At 41.0% G+C, this 15,373-nt stretch overlaps 1 protein-coding gene and 1 long non-coding RNA gene across 4 annotated transcripts; both read left to right on the plus strand.

Annotated features, from left to right (window-relative positions):
- The first annotated feature begins 536 nt into the window (after positions 1 to 536).
- On the plus strand, positions 537 to 9,617 carry LOC120739419. 3 transcript variants are annotated; one of them, XM_040041164.1, is made up of 5 exons: positions 537 to 1,926; positions 6,451 to 7,472; positions 7,715 to 7,870; positions 8,169 to 8,261; positions 8,695 to 9,617. In XM_040041164.1, the coding sequence occupies exons 2-5, from the start codon at positions 7,371 to 7,373 to the stop codon at positions 9,016 to 9,018; spliced, it is 675 nt and encodes a 224-aa protein (XP_039897098.1). In that variant the 5' UTR covers positions 537 to 1,926; positions 6,451 to 7,370; the 3' UTR covers positions 9,019 to 9,617. The 3 variants fall into 3 exon arrangements, with proteins under 3 accessions (XP_039897098.1, XP_039897097.1, XP_039897096.1); XM_040041162.1 differs by lacking the exons at positions 537 to 1,926; positions 7,715 to 7,870; positions 8,169 to 8,261; positions 8,695 to 9,617 and adding exons at positions 4,984 to 5,359; positions 5,479 to 5,949 and having other exon boundaries at positions 6,451 to 7,319; XM_040041163.1 differs by lacking the exons at positions 7,715 to 7,870; positions 8,169 to 8,261; positions 8,695 to 9,617 and having other exon boundaries at positions 6,451 to 7,319.
- A 4,583-nt stretch (positions 9,618 to 14,200) lies between these two features.
- On the plus strand, positions 14,201 to 14,931 carry LOC120739422. Its single transcript, XR_005697210.1, has 2 exons — positions 14,201 to 14,320; positions 14,581 to 14,931. It is a non-coding gene; the product is annotated as an uncharacterized LOC120739422 (long non-coding RNA).
- The last annotated feature ends 442 nt before the right edge of the window (positions 14,932 to 15,373 follow it).

Genomic DNA, 15,373 nt, shown 5'->3' on the forward strand with positions numbered 1-15,373 from the left:
CGACTTCTGCCTCTGTACATTGGTGAAAAGAGAAAACATCCTGTGGATAGTGAGGTTTGGCAGTTATGCCTTAAACTTAGAGACATTGTTGATATTGTATGTGCCCCCAAAATAAGTCACAATGACATTGCCTACCTAAAGATACTGATAGAGGACTATATACATCTGAGACACAGTAGGTTTCCTGACAAAGCTTTAAAAGCTAAACATCACTATTTGTTACATTATGCAGAGCTTATCCTTCACTTTGGACCATTACATTTGCAGCTTCTTGTGTTTCCAACTGCATTTTCCTTTTTTCCTCTTCAAAAGCTTCCTGCACCTCCTGTAATTCCTGCATCACATTTCCTGCCTCCTTCTTTGCAGTTTGATATTTATTTTTGGCTTCTTGTGCTGTGCTTTTCTCTTCCTCCAATGCTTTTTGAGCTTCCAAGAGTTCTTTCTTCGTGTTTTCATTCTCATTTTCTGCCTGTTGTTTTCCCATCTTCTCTCCTTTAAGTTTGAGACCCACATGCAGTAATTCCTGCAATACTACACTCTAAAAAGTGTATTTCAGCAGTAGTTGAAGTTACGTAAAGTTAAGAGTCAGTTTCATTAAGATTTCTGCTTTAGTGGAGCCAGTCTAAATTTGTGGAGTATATCAACTTGTTATTACGTGTTGTTCCCTCAGTACACATGTAACCTGCTATTCTCATTAGAGTCAACCTGCATCAATTAGGTTTCTCGTTACGCAGTGCGTCTGATGTCATGACGTCTCCGCCTTCTCCAGAATTTTCTACCTGCGGTTGAGAACAACAATTTGAGAGGCACTTGGCTGCAGGCAGGACCTCGTGAACAATTTGGTCAATAAGGTAACGAAGATATTACTTTTTCCATAGTCCTTGAAGGTAAGTCAAATGTAGAACACATATTTTAATATATTAGATATAAAAATATTCCAACTGTATTGTTAAGTGTTTAGTAAATTGACCTGACCAAACCGCTATCATTCATCCCTGCTAACATTAGCGAAATGTCAGACCTGTTGGTAGTTTGTGCTTGGACATGTAGGTTAAGTTAGTAGTTTGCCGGCGGTACTCTCTTGTTTTAATATCGTAATGCTAGCTTAAAGTTGTGTATTCATGCAGTGTGTCGGTGTTGGCTTACTGTTAGTTATTCATTAGCATTAGCACATTATAGCGGCAAGCTGGACCGCGGTTCTCTTCAGACTACGTTACTTCGGGCGCGCGCATTTATACACGAGTGGTTGTTCGCAGTATGCCTGTCGGCGCGAATAGTTCATGCGGCCACGGCCACGGGTGATGTAGGAGGTAAAGTTTAGCTGTGGTGGCTCCAGGAAGCATGCATTTACTGCCGCTTGCATTGCTTTCAATGTACATGACGTTAAGAAGGCGAGGAGAAAGGGTGCGTGCAGCGCTCGTACACGCACGGATCAGCCGTGTGAGAGGGAGATGGTGTGCGGCAGAAAATCAAAATTAGAAATCATAGAAGAAAGTATTACGCTATTGAACACAGAAAATACAGCCATCAGATTTCTTGTAGACCTAGCACACTTCTGGTCTGTGTCTGAATACATATATAAGTACATAGATGCAGATGAACACTGTAAACATGATGAAAGATCGACAGACTAACTCGAACATATCTTTAATCTTTAGGACTTTGGGTAGCGCTTCCTTTCCTTCCTGTCAACCTCTCCAGAGGGGTGTCTGCTGATGGCAGAAAGATTACATCACCTCTGGTTGGAACCCTGAACAGTGCCACAACCTTTGGCTTGGTGTCCAATGTGATGCCCCATCGCCACCTTCTGACCTAACTTCTTCTCAGCTCTGTGACTACTTCAAGAGGGGCATTCCTGTGTGGAGGCGTGCCAGGCAGCTCGTTTTACCTGTGAACTTGCGTACTTTCACTTCATCAACAACAAAGGTATGCAAGTTCAAAATAGTAATGTCTCATTTACAGTGTTGGGGAGTAACAGAATACATGTACCGCCGTTACGTATTTAAAATACAAAATATGAGTAACTGTATTCCGTTACAGTTACCGTTTAAAAAGGTGGTATTTAGAGTACAGTTACTTTGTTGAAATAAATGGATTACACTGCGGTACTTTCCTGTTTCATATTGTCGCGGGTCAGGACTGTTTGGGTTTTGTTTGACAGCTACGCTCTGTTGTTCCAGGCTGCAGCGTTACGGTTACCATGGTTACAGGGTGACACGCTCTCTTTGCGACTGTGTTTCCTGGGTGAGAGAGCACCTTTTTGTTGTTGTTGTTGTTGTGCTAAGCTAAAAGGTAGAGTGTTACAGACATAGCCCTAAAGAATGTAGCCTCATGGGTAGTGTAGTCCATGCTGCAGGGAGAATGGACTGCCATACACGTTATGGGTCTGTGAGCGCGAGGAGGGAGAAAAAGGAGAGTGGAAAAGTACGAGTTATCATCAAGCAGAAACGGGAGCTGGAAGCATGTAAATATAATAATAACCACTGCAGCCAAGAAGAGTGCCTGACGAGCCCAGCTGTAAGTAAGCTATTAAGACTCGACTGTACACCGTGTTCGTGTTTTCCTCCGAAACAATAAGTTCTGTTGGAGCAGCCTTTCAACGCCTCTCTCTGTCTCTCGCTAGCAAAGTTGGCCTAGACAACAAAGTAAAGCTATTTTTCGGCTACGAGCCCGACACGGAACCCACGTATTAGCCAGAGGTTCCTTTACTACTGTTCGGAGCCGCGGACCTTCAGTAATAGTAATAAATCAAATTCATGTAGTTGTAAACAGCATGATAATATATTAAGTAATCCGAAGTATTCAGAATACGTTACTGTCATTGAGTAACGTAACGGAATACGTTACAAAATACATTTTGGGGCATGTATTCTGTAATCTGTAATGGAATACATTTTAAAAGTAACCTTCCCAACACTGCTCATTTAAACTTAATTCAGTTTTACACTGAACAGGAATCAGCTTTATATATAAAACAATTGCAAAAAAAAAAAAATGTACCTATGGGCATTTGGGTTTTGTTTTTAAACTTTTGTTTTGAACTTATCCCTTTAAAATCTAATTAGAGAGGGCTGGCTACATTTGATGAATACATTTTGTGTTTAAATGATTCGCTTTGTGTTGGGCAATGTGGCAAAAAGCTGAGATGAGATCTAGTCTCATATCACCATATTGATATATTGTAATATTGCCCAACTCTCCCTCTGTGTTTTCTCAAATTATTTATATACACCCAGTAAAGCGTGTCTCTTTGTTTCTCCAGTGCTATGCTTCATGTGGAGATGCAAGGACTGTGGGACAACATTAACAAAAAGATCTGAATTGCTCAAACACTACAAACTGATTCATAGGCATTACGGACGAGGCCACTCATATCCATGCACTTATTTAAATTGTGCATGTAGGTTCAAGACTTGGAACGCCCTACTGAGCCATCTATCAAGAAATCACCCTGCCCAACAAGCAGTCTCCAAAGCTGCGTCCACATTCACTTGCCATATTTGTGGCCATAATCAACTCTCCACAGAAAGAGAATATTTTCAACATATCTATCAGCATCTTAAAAATAAGGAGACTGTAACATGTGTGTTCCAAAACTGTGAATATAAAACCAATGTCTATGAGAACTTCAAAAGTCATAAATACAGAAAACACTCTGGTACAGTGAACACATTTAAGCCTGGAATAAGTTCTGTTGATGAATCTTGTGCCAGTGTTGCCAGTGATATTTCAGATGTGGAAATTATAGAGAGTGATGTAAATTTAAATTCTGCTTTTGACAATGGGTATTCTGAAAACTTAGAGAAGGATATTGAGCTTAAAATTGCTTCAGTGCTCCTTAAGTTGGAACACATCTTTCTTGTGTCTAATGCAGCTGTAGATGAGCTTTTGCAGGAGTTAAACTATTTGATTGGTTCTGTTTCTGTGGCGATTACCCAAAAGGCTATTAGCCAAGTATTACAAGACAACGGATGCCAATTTGACCAGTCAGTTGTTGAAAAGCTAGCCAGTGTACTCTGTGAGACAAACCCTGTAAAAAAAGCAATTGGAGATAAAGGTCCACTTTCCAGTCCTTGGAGACGAAAAGCATACTATAAGAGCCACTTTAAAGTAGTGGAACCAGTGGAATATATACTTGACCGAAAAAATAACAAGTCATTCCAATATATTTCAATTTTAAAGTCTTTGCAGCATATTCTTGACTGCCAGACAATCTTGGATCAGGCTGTTAATTTGAATACTGTAGATAATCAGCCTCAAAAAACTTCTGTGCACTACAAAACTATCTTCGATGGTGACTTCTTCCATGAAAATGGACTGTTGTCCAAGCAGGAAAGCATTTCATTGATATTATACATTGATGAATTCGAAATATGTAATCCCCTTGGTACATCACGGAGGAAGCATAAAATTTGTGGATTGTACTGGGTTTTGGGTAATTTGCCACCAGGCTGTAATTCTGCTTTAACCTCAATCTATTTGGCTGCTTTAATCAAAAGTAATGATCTGAAGTGCTATGGGTATGAGAAAGTGTTAAAACCTGTAATTAATGATCTTGTAATTTTGGAACAGAGTGGGATATTTCTGTCAAAGTTGGGCAGAACAGTAAAAGGCACTGTTCAGTGTGTTGTTGCCGACAACCTTGGTGCACACAGTATTGCTGGATTCTTTGAAAATTTCTCAGGGACATACGTATGTAGATTTTGCACTGCAGAAACATCAGAGTTCCAGACTATTGAAGTCAGAAGTGAAGTCTTTACTTTAAGAACAAAAGACATTCATGCAGATCATTTGCGAATTATCGAGGAAAACAAATGGCCCAGTTATTATGGTGTGAAATCAAAGTGTATTTTGTCAAAGCACCTCTCACATTTTGATGTTACCACTGGGTTTCCACCTGATGTTGTACATGATCTTTTTGAGGGAATTGTTCCTTTTGAACTTGCGCTTTGCCTCAATTTGTTAATCAAAAAAAGGTATTTCACATTATGTACATTGAATGAAGCAATATCATCTTTCAACTTTAAGTGGGCTGACAAAACAAATCGACCTCATCCTGTGGCTCTCAGTTTTGCATCCAAAAAAAGTGTAGGAGGGAATGCACACGAGAACTGGAGTCTTATCAGATTTTTGCCTTTGTTCGTTGGGCAGAGTGTACCCTGTGAGGAGCCTGCTTGGCACATCTTAACAGACTTGAAGGACATTGTTGATCTTGTTGTCAGTCCTGTTCATACTGAGGACTCCATTGCATATCTTGGTTTTAAGATCTCCGAGCACAGAATCAAGTTTCAAGAGGTTTTCCCAGATGTTAATCTTAAACCAAAGCACCACTACTTGGAACATTATCCATACTTGATCCGTAAGTTTGGGCCACTGGTTGCACTATGGACTATGCGATTCGAAGCAAAGCATAGTTTTTTTAAAAGAGTTGCAAGGAACATCAGATGCTTCAAAAATGTACTTCTTTCCCTTTCACAGAGACATCAGTATCAGATTGCATATCATTTGCATGCAATTAGCTTTGCCAAACCCCCACTGGAAGTAACAGATGTTTCCACTGTTCACATTGATGTTCTTAACAAGGACATCTCAAATGCACTGAGACAGAAGTCTCCAGATATGGACAATGTGTGCTTGGCTAAAAGTGTAGCATATAATGGAATAATCTACAAGTGTGGGATGATCTTGATCCATGGCTCACTGGGAGGACTGCCAGAGTTTGGTGAAATCATCCAAATGGTGATACTGCAGGACAAACTAATCTTCATTCTGAAAAAGCTTAGCGGATGGTATATGGAACACTACAGAGCTTATGATCTCAAAACATCACCAAGCAAAGAAGTGGAACTTGTTGAGCCACAAGAACTGCATGATACCTACCCACTGGCAGACTACAAAATTAGAGGGATGCGTCTTGTCACCTTGAAAAGATATGTCCATGTTTAAATGGTGAGGCCTCAAAATATGATAAAGTATTTTCTTAAGTGGGAAAACAAAACCCAGACCCATACAATACTAATGTGTTCTCAGAACATATTTATTTTATACTGCAAGCCAAAGTGGTGTGATGATGTCATTGGCAATTCATCAGTTATGTCATTTTTTTAATGCAGGTTGCTGGATTCCAGTCAGTGAATGCTAATCCTATGCTCTCCCCCCTTCTGCTTCTCTTTTTCTTCTTTCCTCTCCTTGTTGTCTCCTATATTCTCCTCACCTCCTCTCCTTCTCTCTTCTCTTCAATGTCTCCCATATTCTCGCCATCTCTCTTCTCCTCCCTTCTCCTTTTCGGTTTGCCTTCTCTCCTCGCTGCCTCAGCTGATCTCCACCTCTCCTCTTCATTTTCTCCTCCCCTTTCCTCCTCTCTTTGCCTTCTCTCTTTTCCTCTAGTTTAGGAAATGTCAGTGGTTTACATGTTGATCCTCACTAACTGTGCTTGTGCTTTGTTCTCAGACCACCATGGCTGGTTCAACACCTGCAAGACTGAAGGTGATTTTAGGAGAGAGCAACATTGAAAAGCTGACTCTTCCAAATGGCATCCCAGAGTCACTTGAAGACCTTCTCAGCACGATAAAGACTACCTTTGGGTTAAAAGGTAACTTCAGACTGCAATACATGGACCAAGACTTTGGTAACGACTTCTTTAATCTGAATTCTACCACCGAACTTCGGAATTTGGGGACAATCAAAGTGATCCACCAGCAAACAAATCCACCTTTGATCAGTGCCGATCAGTCCACTTCATCTCTGTCTCTTTCATTTGAGTCTGATGACGGTATTTCGGTGGCATCAAATGACACAATTATCCTCTCATCCCCTGAATCTATGTCATCTCGAACACAACAGTGGCCAGAAGACTTTGCAATTCCCCAATTTTCATATGACACAGAGCTACAGCTAGAGAGGGGGAATACTGAGTACCGTGTGAGCCAAAAAATGTTGACTTTAAGCGCCCGAATGCTGTCTGATATCCTGAAAAGAGTTGCAGAAGAAATTTACCGTTACAAGGCCTATCCAGAGGATGCACATTTCTGCGCAGCTGCAGAGGCCCTTATCAAAAAGCACCCATGTTTGAAAGAACCTGGATCATTCAATGGCTGCTACGGTTGGAAACAACGACTGAAGTACAAAATGGCAAACTACAGGACCCAGCTCAAATTACAGGGGTGTCCAGAGCTGTGTGTAAACTCACTGAAATCTAAAGCTACTACAGATGCTTTCCCTGCTAAAAAAGTGAAGAAGCCAAAACGTTCTGAAGCTAACTTTTATCCATCCTTTCCTACTGGTGAGACTCTGGACAGCATGGAAAAGTGAGACTAGAACTTCTGACAGAGATCGGGATAAGGGACAATGAAAGGGTCATCGCAGACAAAATGGCTAACACGTTTGCCTACAGACGACATGAGGTGGTAAACCAAGAACCAAGCATTCAGGAACTGAAGGACAGATGGCCTGCACTCTTCACACAGAAAGAGGTAAGAATGGAACTGAAGTGATCGAAGTCTGTATGCTTCAGGATTTATTGCAGTTAACTTTCATGAATCGGTCATAACTTGATTTGGTTGAGATTTTATAACACTGAACTTAATGAAAGAATTTACATTTTGAATTTCCATATATGTTATACTTTTTGGGATATAGACATTTTGGCATACAATCAGTTTCAGCATTTTGTTCCATAATACAATATCTACTGTCATTTGTGTTTTGTTTTTAGATAAATACAGAGTTCCAGAGGCTCATGGCTGTTCCTCTTGAGTGGAAGTTCATGGCCCAGTTAGACATGCACTCAAGTCAGCTGATCAAAGTCATACGTGCCAAAGGAGGAGCAACACGCCAAAAGATTGCGAACATCTTGGACACATTGGACCAGGTAAATCTGTACCATCAAACAAGATGCTTCGTAACTAAGAGGGCTGTCAAAATATATCTGAATCCTTCATAAAGACAATATGGGCAGGCCAATGCTAATCATGGCTTTCATATGCATGAATGTTTTTAGCGACTCAAAAAATACACCACTGAACTCATCCCCTTTTCTTTCTGTAATGAATCTCTGGGCTTGTGAATTACTGTTTTTAAATAAAGTACATGTAAGTTAAGCAATAAGAGTAAGGATGTCTGTCTTATGAAATTTAGAGTTTAAAATTAATCAACATTTGTTGTTCTAGACTGTGGACATTAATCATCAGAGGGAATGTGTGCTGAAAGCCCTCACCATCTTCCTGGGAGAAGATGCAGATGGCCTGATCAAGGAATACCTTGTAAGTTTCAACAGTTTGTCAGCACATCTTGTCAAAGGGACACAAAAAAAGTTAACTGTTAGAACAAACATAACACGTGAACCATAGTGGGATTGCTGACATGTATTTATTATCATGACCATATTGGACATTATGTAATTCCCAGCAACAACACATTGCATATTGGATTGACTTTGTTTTAAGTAAGACGGGCTTACTTGATTATTTAAGTTCAAAGGAATAGTTTGACATGTTGGGAAATCTTATCTTTCTTGCTTACAATTTGATTAGAGTCAGATTGATACACCTCTCTCTGCTGTTTCTGGTGTGTGATGACACCCAGCCAAGAAATAGCCCAGCACATAACACATATTGGTACATCACCCAAACACTTAATCACAGTAAGAAGTGAGGCTAATGATGATTTGTGTTTGTGTCTTGTACCCCTCTGTAGGACTGTGGAGCAGATGATGTTCAGAGGGACCTGGAGGAGGTCACCATGGCAGTGTATGTGATTCGGAAGGAGGGGGAGGGACTGCAGGAGCCACCTGAAGACATTGGCATTGTCATTGAGGGTGTGGAAGTGTTGCATGAACTAACTTCAGTTGCCTCAGCTTGTGCCCTGCTTCTAGGTTTGATCTATGCACTCAACCTAGCTTATCCAAAACCCTTTCGCTTCACTTTTGAAGTGCTCCAAAAAATCTTCATGCAGCTTGATCAGCACAAGATGTCCCCCAAAGTCCAAAATCTGTATATCAAACTTCAAAGCTCCCAGTAATGGCACAGAACAATGACCAACAAATGGCCCTGTGCCATAATGCGAAGGAACAACTGTGTTTGGACATATAGCATGTAAAATATGTAGTCTCTTTTGGATGTTGGGCCTTTTTTATGCTCCAAGAGACCTCAAACCCCAATTTAATGTGCTTTTATACATACTTTGTATGGTATTTTAATTTATTTTTTCAGACATATTTGCCTTCGTTTCAAGGGAAAGGTTGAATTTCAGGTTTGATGTGCTCAGTTATACAACAAACTGTTGTGACATTCTAAAACTCTAAAGGAGTGTTTATATTTTTTCATCCCCATTGGTCAGCTACACTGTTCAGATATTTATTCATTGGTTATAGCTGAAGAGAAGTTTCTGTATACTCTTGGGGCACTTTTTCATAGTTGACACTGTATGTGTTAAGATTGATATTTGTGTAATACTGTGTTGCACTTTACACTTTGTTGACAACTTTGTGGTCCTACTAAGCGTTACTTGCATTTTGTGCATATGTGTTTCAAAAAGGACAAATGTGTAATGTATTTGACCAAAAGCTGTGTTGGTTGCCATAAAGGTAATACTTTATTACATTTATACAATAAAGCATTAAAAAAAACAACATTGGATTTTGAATTTTTGAAAAATATTTTCAGCCAACTTAAAATTTTGATTTAAGCTTTATTATACAAACTAAAATTTCATTTTAGAGTCACTACAAAAAGTAATTTACACTAAACCACATTATTAGGTTAGCAAAGAGCAATATTTTACTTTTGGGTTATGCAAATTATTGGGTTGGAAAAACTGAAAACTTTAAGTTGAAATGTCTTAATTTTAAGTTGGATTAATGCAAAATGTTTATTTGACAACAATTAATTTATTAAGTACATGTAACTTAAATCAGTTGTGTTAATTTAATGTATTAACTTAATTTCAAAGAACTTAATTAAATTTGGTGTTACCAATTGAAATAATTCAGTTAAGTTGGTTCAACTATTTTCTTTTTTCAGTGTACTTCGGTTTCAAACTTTGAATTTTTAGCTTCTCCTCTTGATTTTTCTGCCTCTTCTTGTAATTTGACATTTTCAGCCTGTATCATTTGAAATTTAAAATGAATCAGCTGTACTGTATTGTGAGGTGAAGCACTCGCCGATCCTCTTCTCGATCTCCCTTGATTCATTTTGGCCTTTTAAACAAAGGAACCAATGTTTTGTAGAGGAGTGAAGTGAAGTTTTCGATGTTTCTTCGTCAGCTGTCGTTTGTCCTGCACAGAGATGCTGCTGTAGATGTGTCTCTAGCTGTGTCTGGATACAATGAAACATGCTGTAACTAAGTGCTTGTGTTGCACAGTTCTACTAAACATTCCATTTCATGCATGCTCCGCCCACATGGTCAGGAATGTCAGGTGCTGCATCTCCAAATGCTGCTCCCGTTGCCTAGCAATAACAGCTGTTTACTCTTTGGGGTCTGGTTCATTGTTTAATAAAGAAAACATGTCCAAGTATTGGGTGCTGAGGCTCAGCGCATATTCTAGCCTGCTGTGTGGGTGGGCAGCTAGAAATCACTGGTGGGCAACATGAGTGAGGAGAAAACTGGAGCAGCCAAGCAGGGAGCTGCAGGTTGCTGGTTTGAGTCTCTGTTCAGATGCTGGTGTCTCCTCTCTCTGAGATGTCTGCAAACAGTCCCAGATAAAACAATAAGGATAATAAACAAACACGTGACTAAAATAACAATTATGACTCTGATGTGTTTCATGTGTAGCAGGATGGCCTCTATACAGCAGTCGCTGCAAGCATCCACATCGCCACACTTACGTTTCTTTAAGCAGGCGTGCTGGGCTCCTCCTAAGGAAAGTTTGAAACTTCATTTCCTTCATGCTGGTGAACTTTTTACCAAATATTTTCATCAAAGCTTCTCCATCACTGACAGGGATTGTTTGGATCTTCACACTCATCTCCACAACCCTAAAAAATGAGTCTCACTTTGCTCATATAATGCCAGGAGTGTCTCCATATTCCACAAAAGTCTATGCAAACATGTAACAGTATCCCATATTCATAGAAATATTATTGATATTATAACAAAAGCTGTCACCAACACAATTGTCCCAAGTGCTTTTTTTAAACAGGATTTTCAACCAGAGGATTTCCCTATAGCTTAATTTTTTTAATATTTTGTACACAACAACAGAATAATTTCAGAAAAACACAAAATGACTGGTGCCAATATTATTTGCCCCACAAAAAAGGTCAAATATAAAAAAATATTGCAAATATTGCACAGTGAAAAGGCACTACAACTCAGTTGTTCCCACTCGCCTTTGTCCTCCCTCTCCCCTCCAACGAGGAGTTTGATGGCGTGTGGGACAAAGGAGTTTTTAAGCCTGTTGGTTCTTGTCTTTGGGAGGAGCAACCTGTCGCTGAACAGGCTCCTCTGATTATTTACCACCGTGTGCAGAGGATGCCCAGCATTGTCCATAATGTCCAGCAGTTTCTTTAATGTCCTTTTCTCTGCCACTGTCACCAAAGTGTCCAGCTTCATGCCGACCACAGAGCCAGCCTTCCTGATTCGTTTTTCCAGCCTGGATGAGTCCTTCTGTGCTGTGCTGCTCCTGAGGAAGTACAGTCTGCTTTGGCCTTTTTTATACAGGTGCTGCATGTTGCATGACCAAACAGACAGAGACAGTGGGATTACACAGGACAAAGCTGAAGACAACTGACTGCAATGGACTGCTGCAAGGGGGGGAGACGAGACTACAGTGGAAGGAGGGGGAGGAGACATGGAAGAACGCTGTTGTTTAGTGTGGGAGATCAAATTGGGCTAAGGAACCTGGGGAGGAAAACCGAGTGCCTTTGAGTGGAGAATTGAAAAGTGTCTGAAACACTGCAAGGAGGAGAGGCACACAAAAATCACACACACAAACAGAAAATGCATTAATCCTACTAACACATATACACATTGTTGTGGAAATTTTAACAATAACCTGTAACACACCCAGTGAGCTTGATTTGAAGTGGGTTTAATAAACACATTGCAATGTGGAGAGAGCATCCCAGTGAAACACCAGGACCATCTCTGAATTGTGGCCACCGCCCTTACATCTTATGTACAGAGTTTGTCTGTGTCTATATGTCAGGTCAGGTCTTACACTCCACCTCTCTGGGAACTCTCGGGCCCTCCAAAGGCCTATCTCCCCTCACCACACTCCATGCCGGTAACTGATGCCCTCAGGGGTCAGTGGGTTGGTGGTTCTTGGTGTCCGGGGCTGGGCGCTCAGGTATGTACCCGGTGACTACTTGGCAGGGCCTGGTGCCTGTTGCCCGGTCAGGCCTCTTCTAGGGCGAAGGGGGCCCTCGGGCCTCCGGCCTCTGGGCCTGTGGCTCGGTTCACTCTGGCACAACTGGCTGCCGGCAGAGCCGGCGGGCACGCCACTGCAGCCCCCTCTGGCTTCTGCTCCGTGGCTACTGGGTGACCCCTCATCTGGGGCTCTCCTCAGCTCTTCCCAGGAGGGTGGCACGGATGCCCCTCCGGTGGTCCTCCTTGGGCTCTCGCACTCTGGGGCCTCTGGATGTCTGGAGCCTGGATCTCCTCCATGCCTGCTTCATGCCCTGGGAGACGGGGCTATGGCTCTCTACATCCTCTAGCAGATGGGGAAACCTTTTGAATACAAGCGCGCTGATCCACACAGGTGTGCACACAGGTGTCCACTGTTCATAGACATAAACTACACCTTTATTGGTGCTATTTCCAAGCACATTGTGCGCTGTCGGTCCTGCTTGCTACACAACAACATTCAATACTTAGTATTTACTGCTGTTTCCACTTAGGTAGATTAACGTGATGGTCAGTGGCGGTCCTAGCCTGTTTGGCGCCCCGGGCGAACACTCTCTCTGGCGCCCCCCCCCCCACCCACACACACACACACACATAAAACATATTAAGGATTGTACGTTAAGATAAAACTGTTGTCGAAATTCACCAGAGAAACACACACACACACACACACACGAAGAGAGAGAGAGTATGCATTGTATGCAGACGGCTACCAAACAGCCATCATAATTCGTCACACAATGAGAACAGGACAAATCAACAATTGACAAGGACTAATTAATATTCAAATCTGTAACATAATGTATTGTTTGGAGTTTAGTCTGTTATTGTTACTATTTTTACCATTTATTTTTGGAGCAACTGTAACCCACATTATTTCCTTAGGGATTAATAAAGTATTCTGATTCTGATTGGTTCAGGATGACCTGCCATTATCCAATCACACATCTGCTTACCTGTATCTTTTGCTCGTTTCTCCTCCTCTTCTTTTCTCTTTTTTCTAAACTGAGCACCTGATGGCTTTGAACTTTTCTTGTCCATCTTCCATTGGTTTTCATTTTGCACTCCAGTATGAGCACCCATTCCCCAACCCGAGGATCACCACAACATAACCTAATAGACCAACACCTTAGTTCACAGATTCACTTTGTCTAAGGTGTATTTCTGGGATTTCACACAACCCAGGATTCAAATCATGAATACATAATTTACAACATTATGAATGAAATGTGCTCTACTTGGAAGCAGCCGGCCCCTCCCCTTTCGACGGGTTATGTGTGAGACTTTAAATCATCCAACTGTAAATTATACATTTTAAATTGTTATTGATCCCTTTACCACGAGTCCTAAAGTGTATATTTATTTTCTTACTCTTCTTATATTTATTGTTTGTTTACTTGCACTGCTGTAACTGGAGCCTCGTCGTCTCTCTATATACTGGACTGTATGTAGCAGAGATGACAATAAAGTTCACTTTGACTTCAGTAGCGAGCAGGCGCACCGAGGGCTCTCGTGCTCACTTTTCGCGTGTAGAATTTCAAAAAAACATCGGTGCAAATTATAAGTCTTATTATAATGTCTGGTGTTTTCGTGTTTGTTGGTTTGTTTTATTTTTTATTTTATTTTATAAAAAAAACGATCGGTGCCTGTACCATTCCCAATATGCGCTGGCTGACGTCGGGGCAGCATGAGTACAAGCAATTTTTTTTTTTTTTTTTTTGCCGTTGCCCATGATGCCGCCCCGGGCAACCGCCCGTGTCGCCCGTATCAAAAGCCGCTACTGGTGATGGTGTTGTGTTTAGTATGTTGCTCTCTTCTTTTTCTCTCAACAGGTGATCCAGGAGATTTTTTTCTCTTTCTCTTTTTAACACCACTATGCAAAGGTTAACCCCCACCCAGACGTGACAAAGCGGTGGATGTATCTCTGTGTGTGTCTTTTGTTGCAGGAGCAGGAGGAGACCAGAGGAGGAAACTTTGGGTCACATGACTGTGTGAACTCTGCAAATTTAAGCTTTTAGCTGTAATTTTTCCGTGTGTCTGTGAATTTACCAGCAGTGTGTTATTTATGATCCTGTATTACTCACAATGCAGAGGTCACTGTGAGAAAGTGTGTATACACCTGCGCAGCGCTAACATTTACATTACTTTTCTACAGCAGAGGGTTAATCATGTGATTTGATCATGTGATTTACAGCAGGACACAATTTAATAATGTTTTTCTACCACAGGATTACTGAGATTTTGTGTGAAGGAAACTGTGTTTACAGGCTGTATGTTGGTGATGAAATTACACTGTGTTGTTGAGAAATGTGAATATTACAGTGGAAATGTGAATACAGTGTGAGAGACATACTGTGTTGAAACCAGTGTTACTTCTTTTACAGCAGAGTGTTAACTTTATGACCTTTTACAGCACCTCTGGAGTCTGGTGACCCAGGCCTGACCTAGGATGCTACTGCTAATGTTTCTCGAAGAGTGCTTGTAAAGGATTCAGCACAGACAGACAAGTGACAACTGAGCAGATGTGCAGGGTTATAGAATAGTTAAAATGGGGCTCATTATCTGACCACTATTGAGCTCATAGTGATGAAACAAGTGAGTGACAAACTTAAGGAAAGTCACTGATTACAATGTGGAATGAAGTTGAGATGGTCAATGATTTGGAGCAAATTATGGCAAAAAAGCAGGAGTTTAATGATTTAAAATAAACCTGCAATGATACTTGTCTCTGTGATGCTGAATACTTTATTACTCTTATGAGCTACAGTTGTTTGCAAATGTGAAGTTTGTTTTAACTTACAGGGTTTTGTCTGCAGGCAAGGATACAGGCTCTGGGTGGAGCTGGGAGTTGAACAATCTTAACATTTAACCACTGACTAATGTTTCTTTGACACAGGGTTCCAGGTTTGGAGTAAAGCTGCTCCAAGAGAAAGCCTGGAGAATTTTCCAGAGAGAATGTGCAACATTCTTGTGCATGTCTCATTGTGTGGAGTTGACACATGGCGAGATCTGCTGTTGTTTAGCCCCACAT

The sequence above is a fragment of the Simochromis diagramma genome, unplaced genomic scaffold (genome assembly GCF_900408965.1).
Source record: "Simochromis diagramma unplaced genomic scaffold, fSimDia1.1 OVJJ01000636.1, whole genome shotgun sequence".
In the NCBI taxonomy this organism is placed as follows: domain Eukaryota; kingdom Metazoa; phylum Chordata; class Actinopteri; order Cichliformes; family Cichlidae; genus Simochromis; species Simochromis diagramma.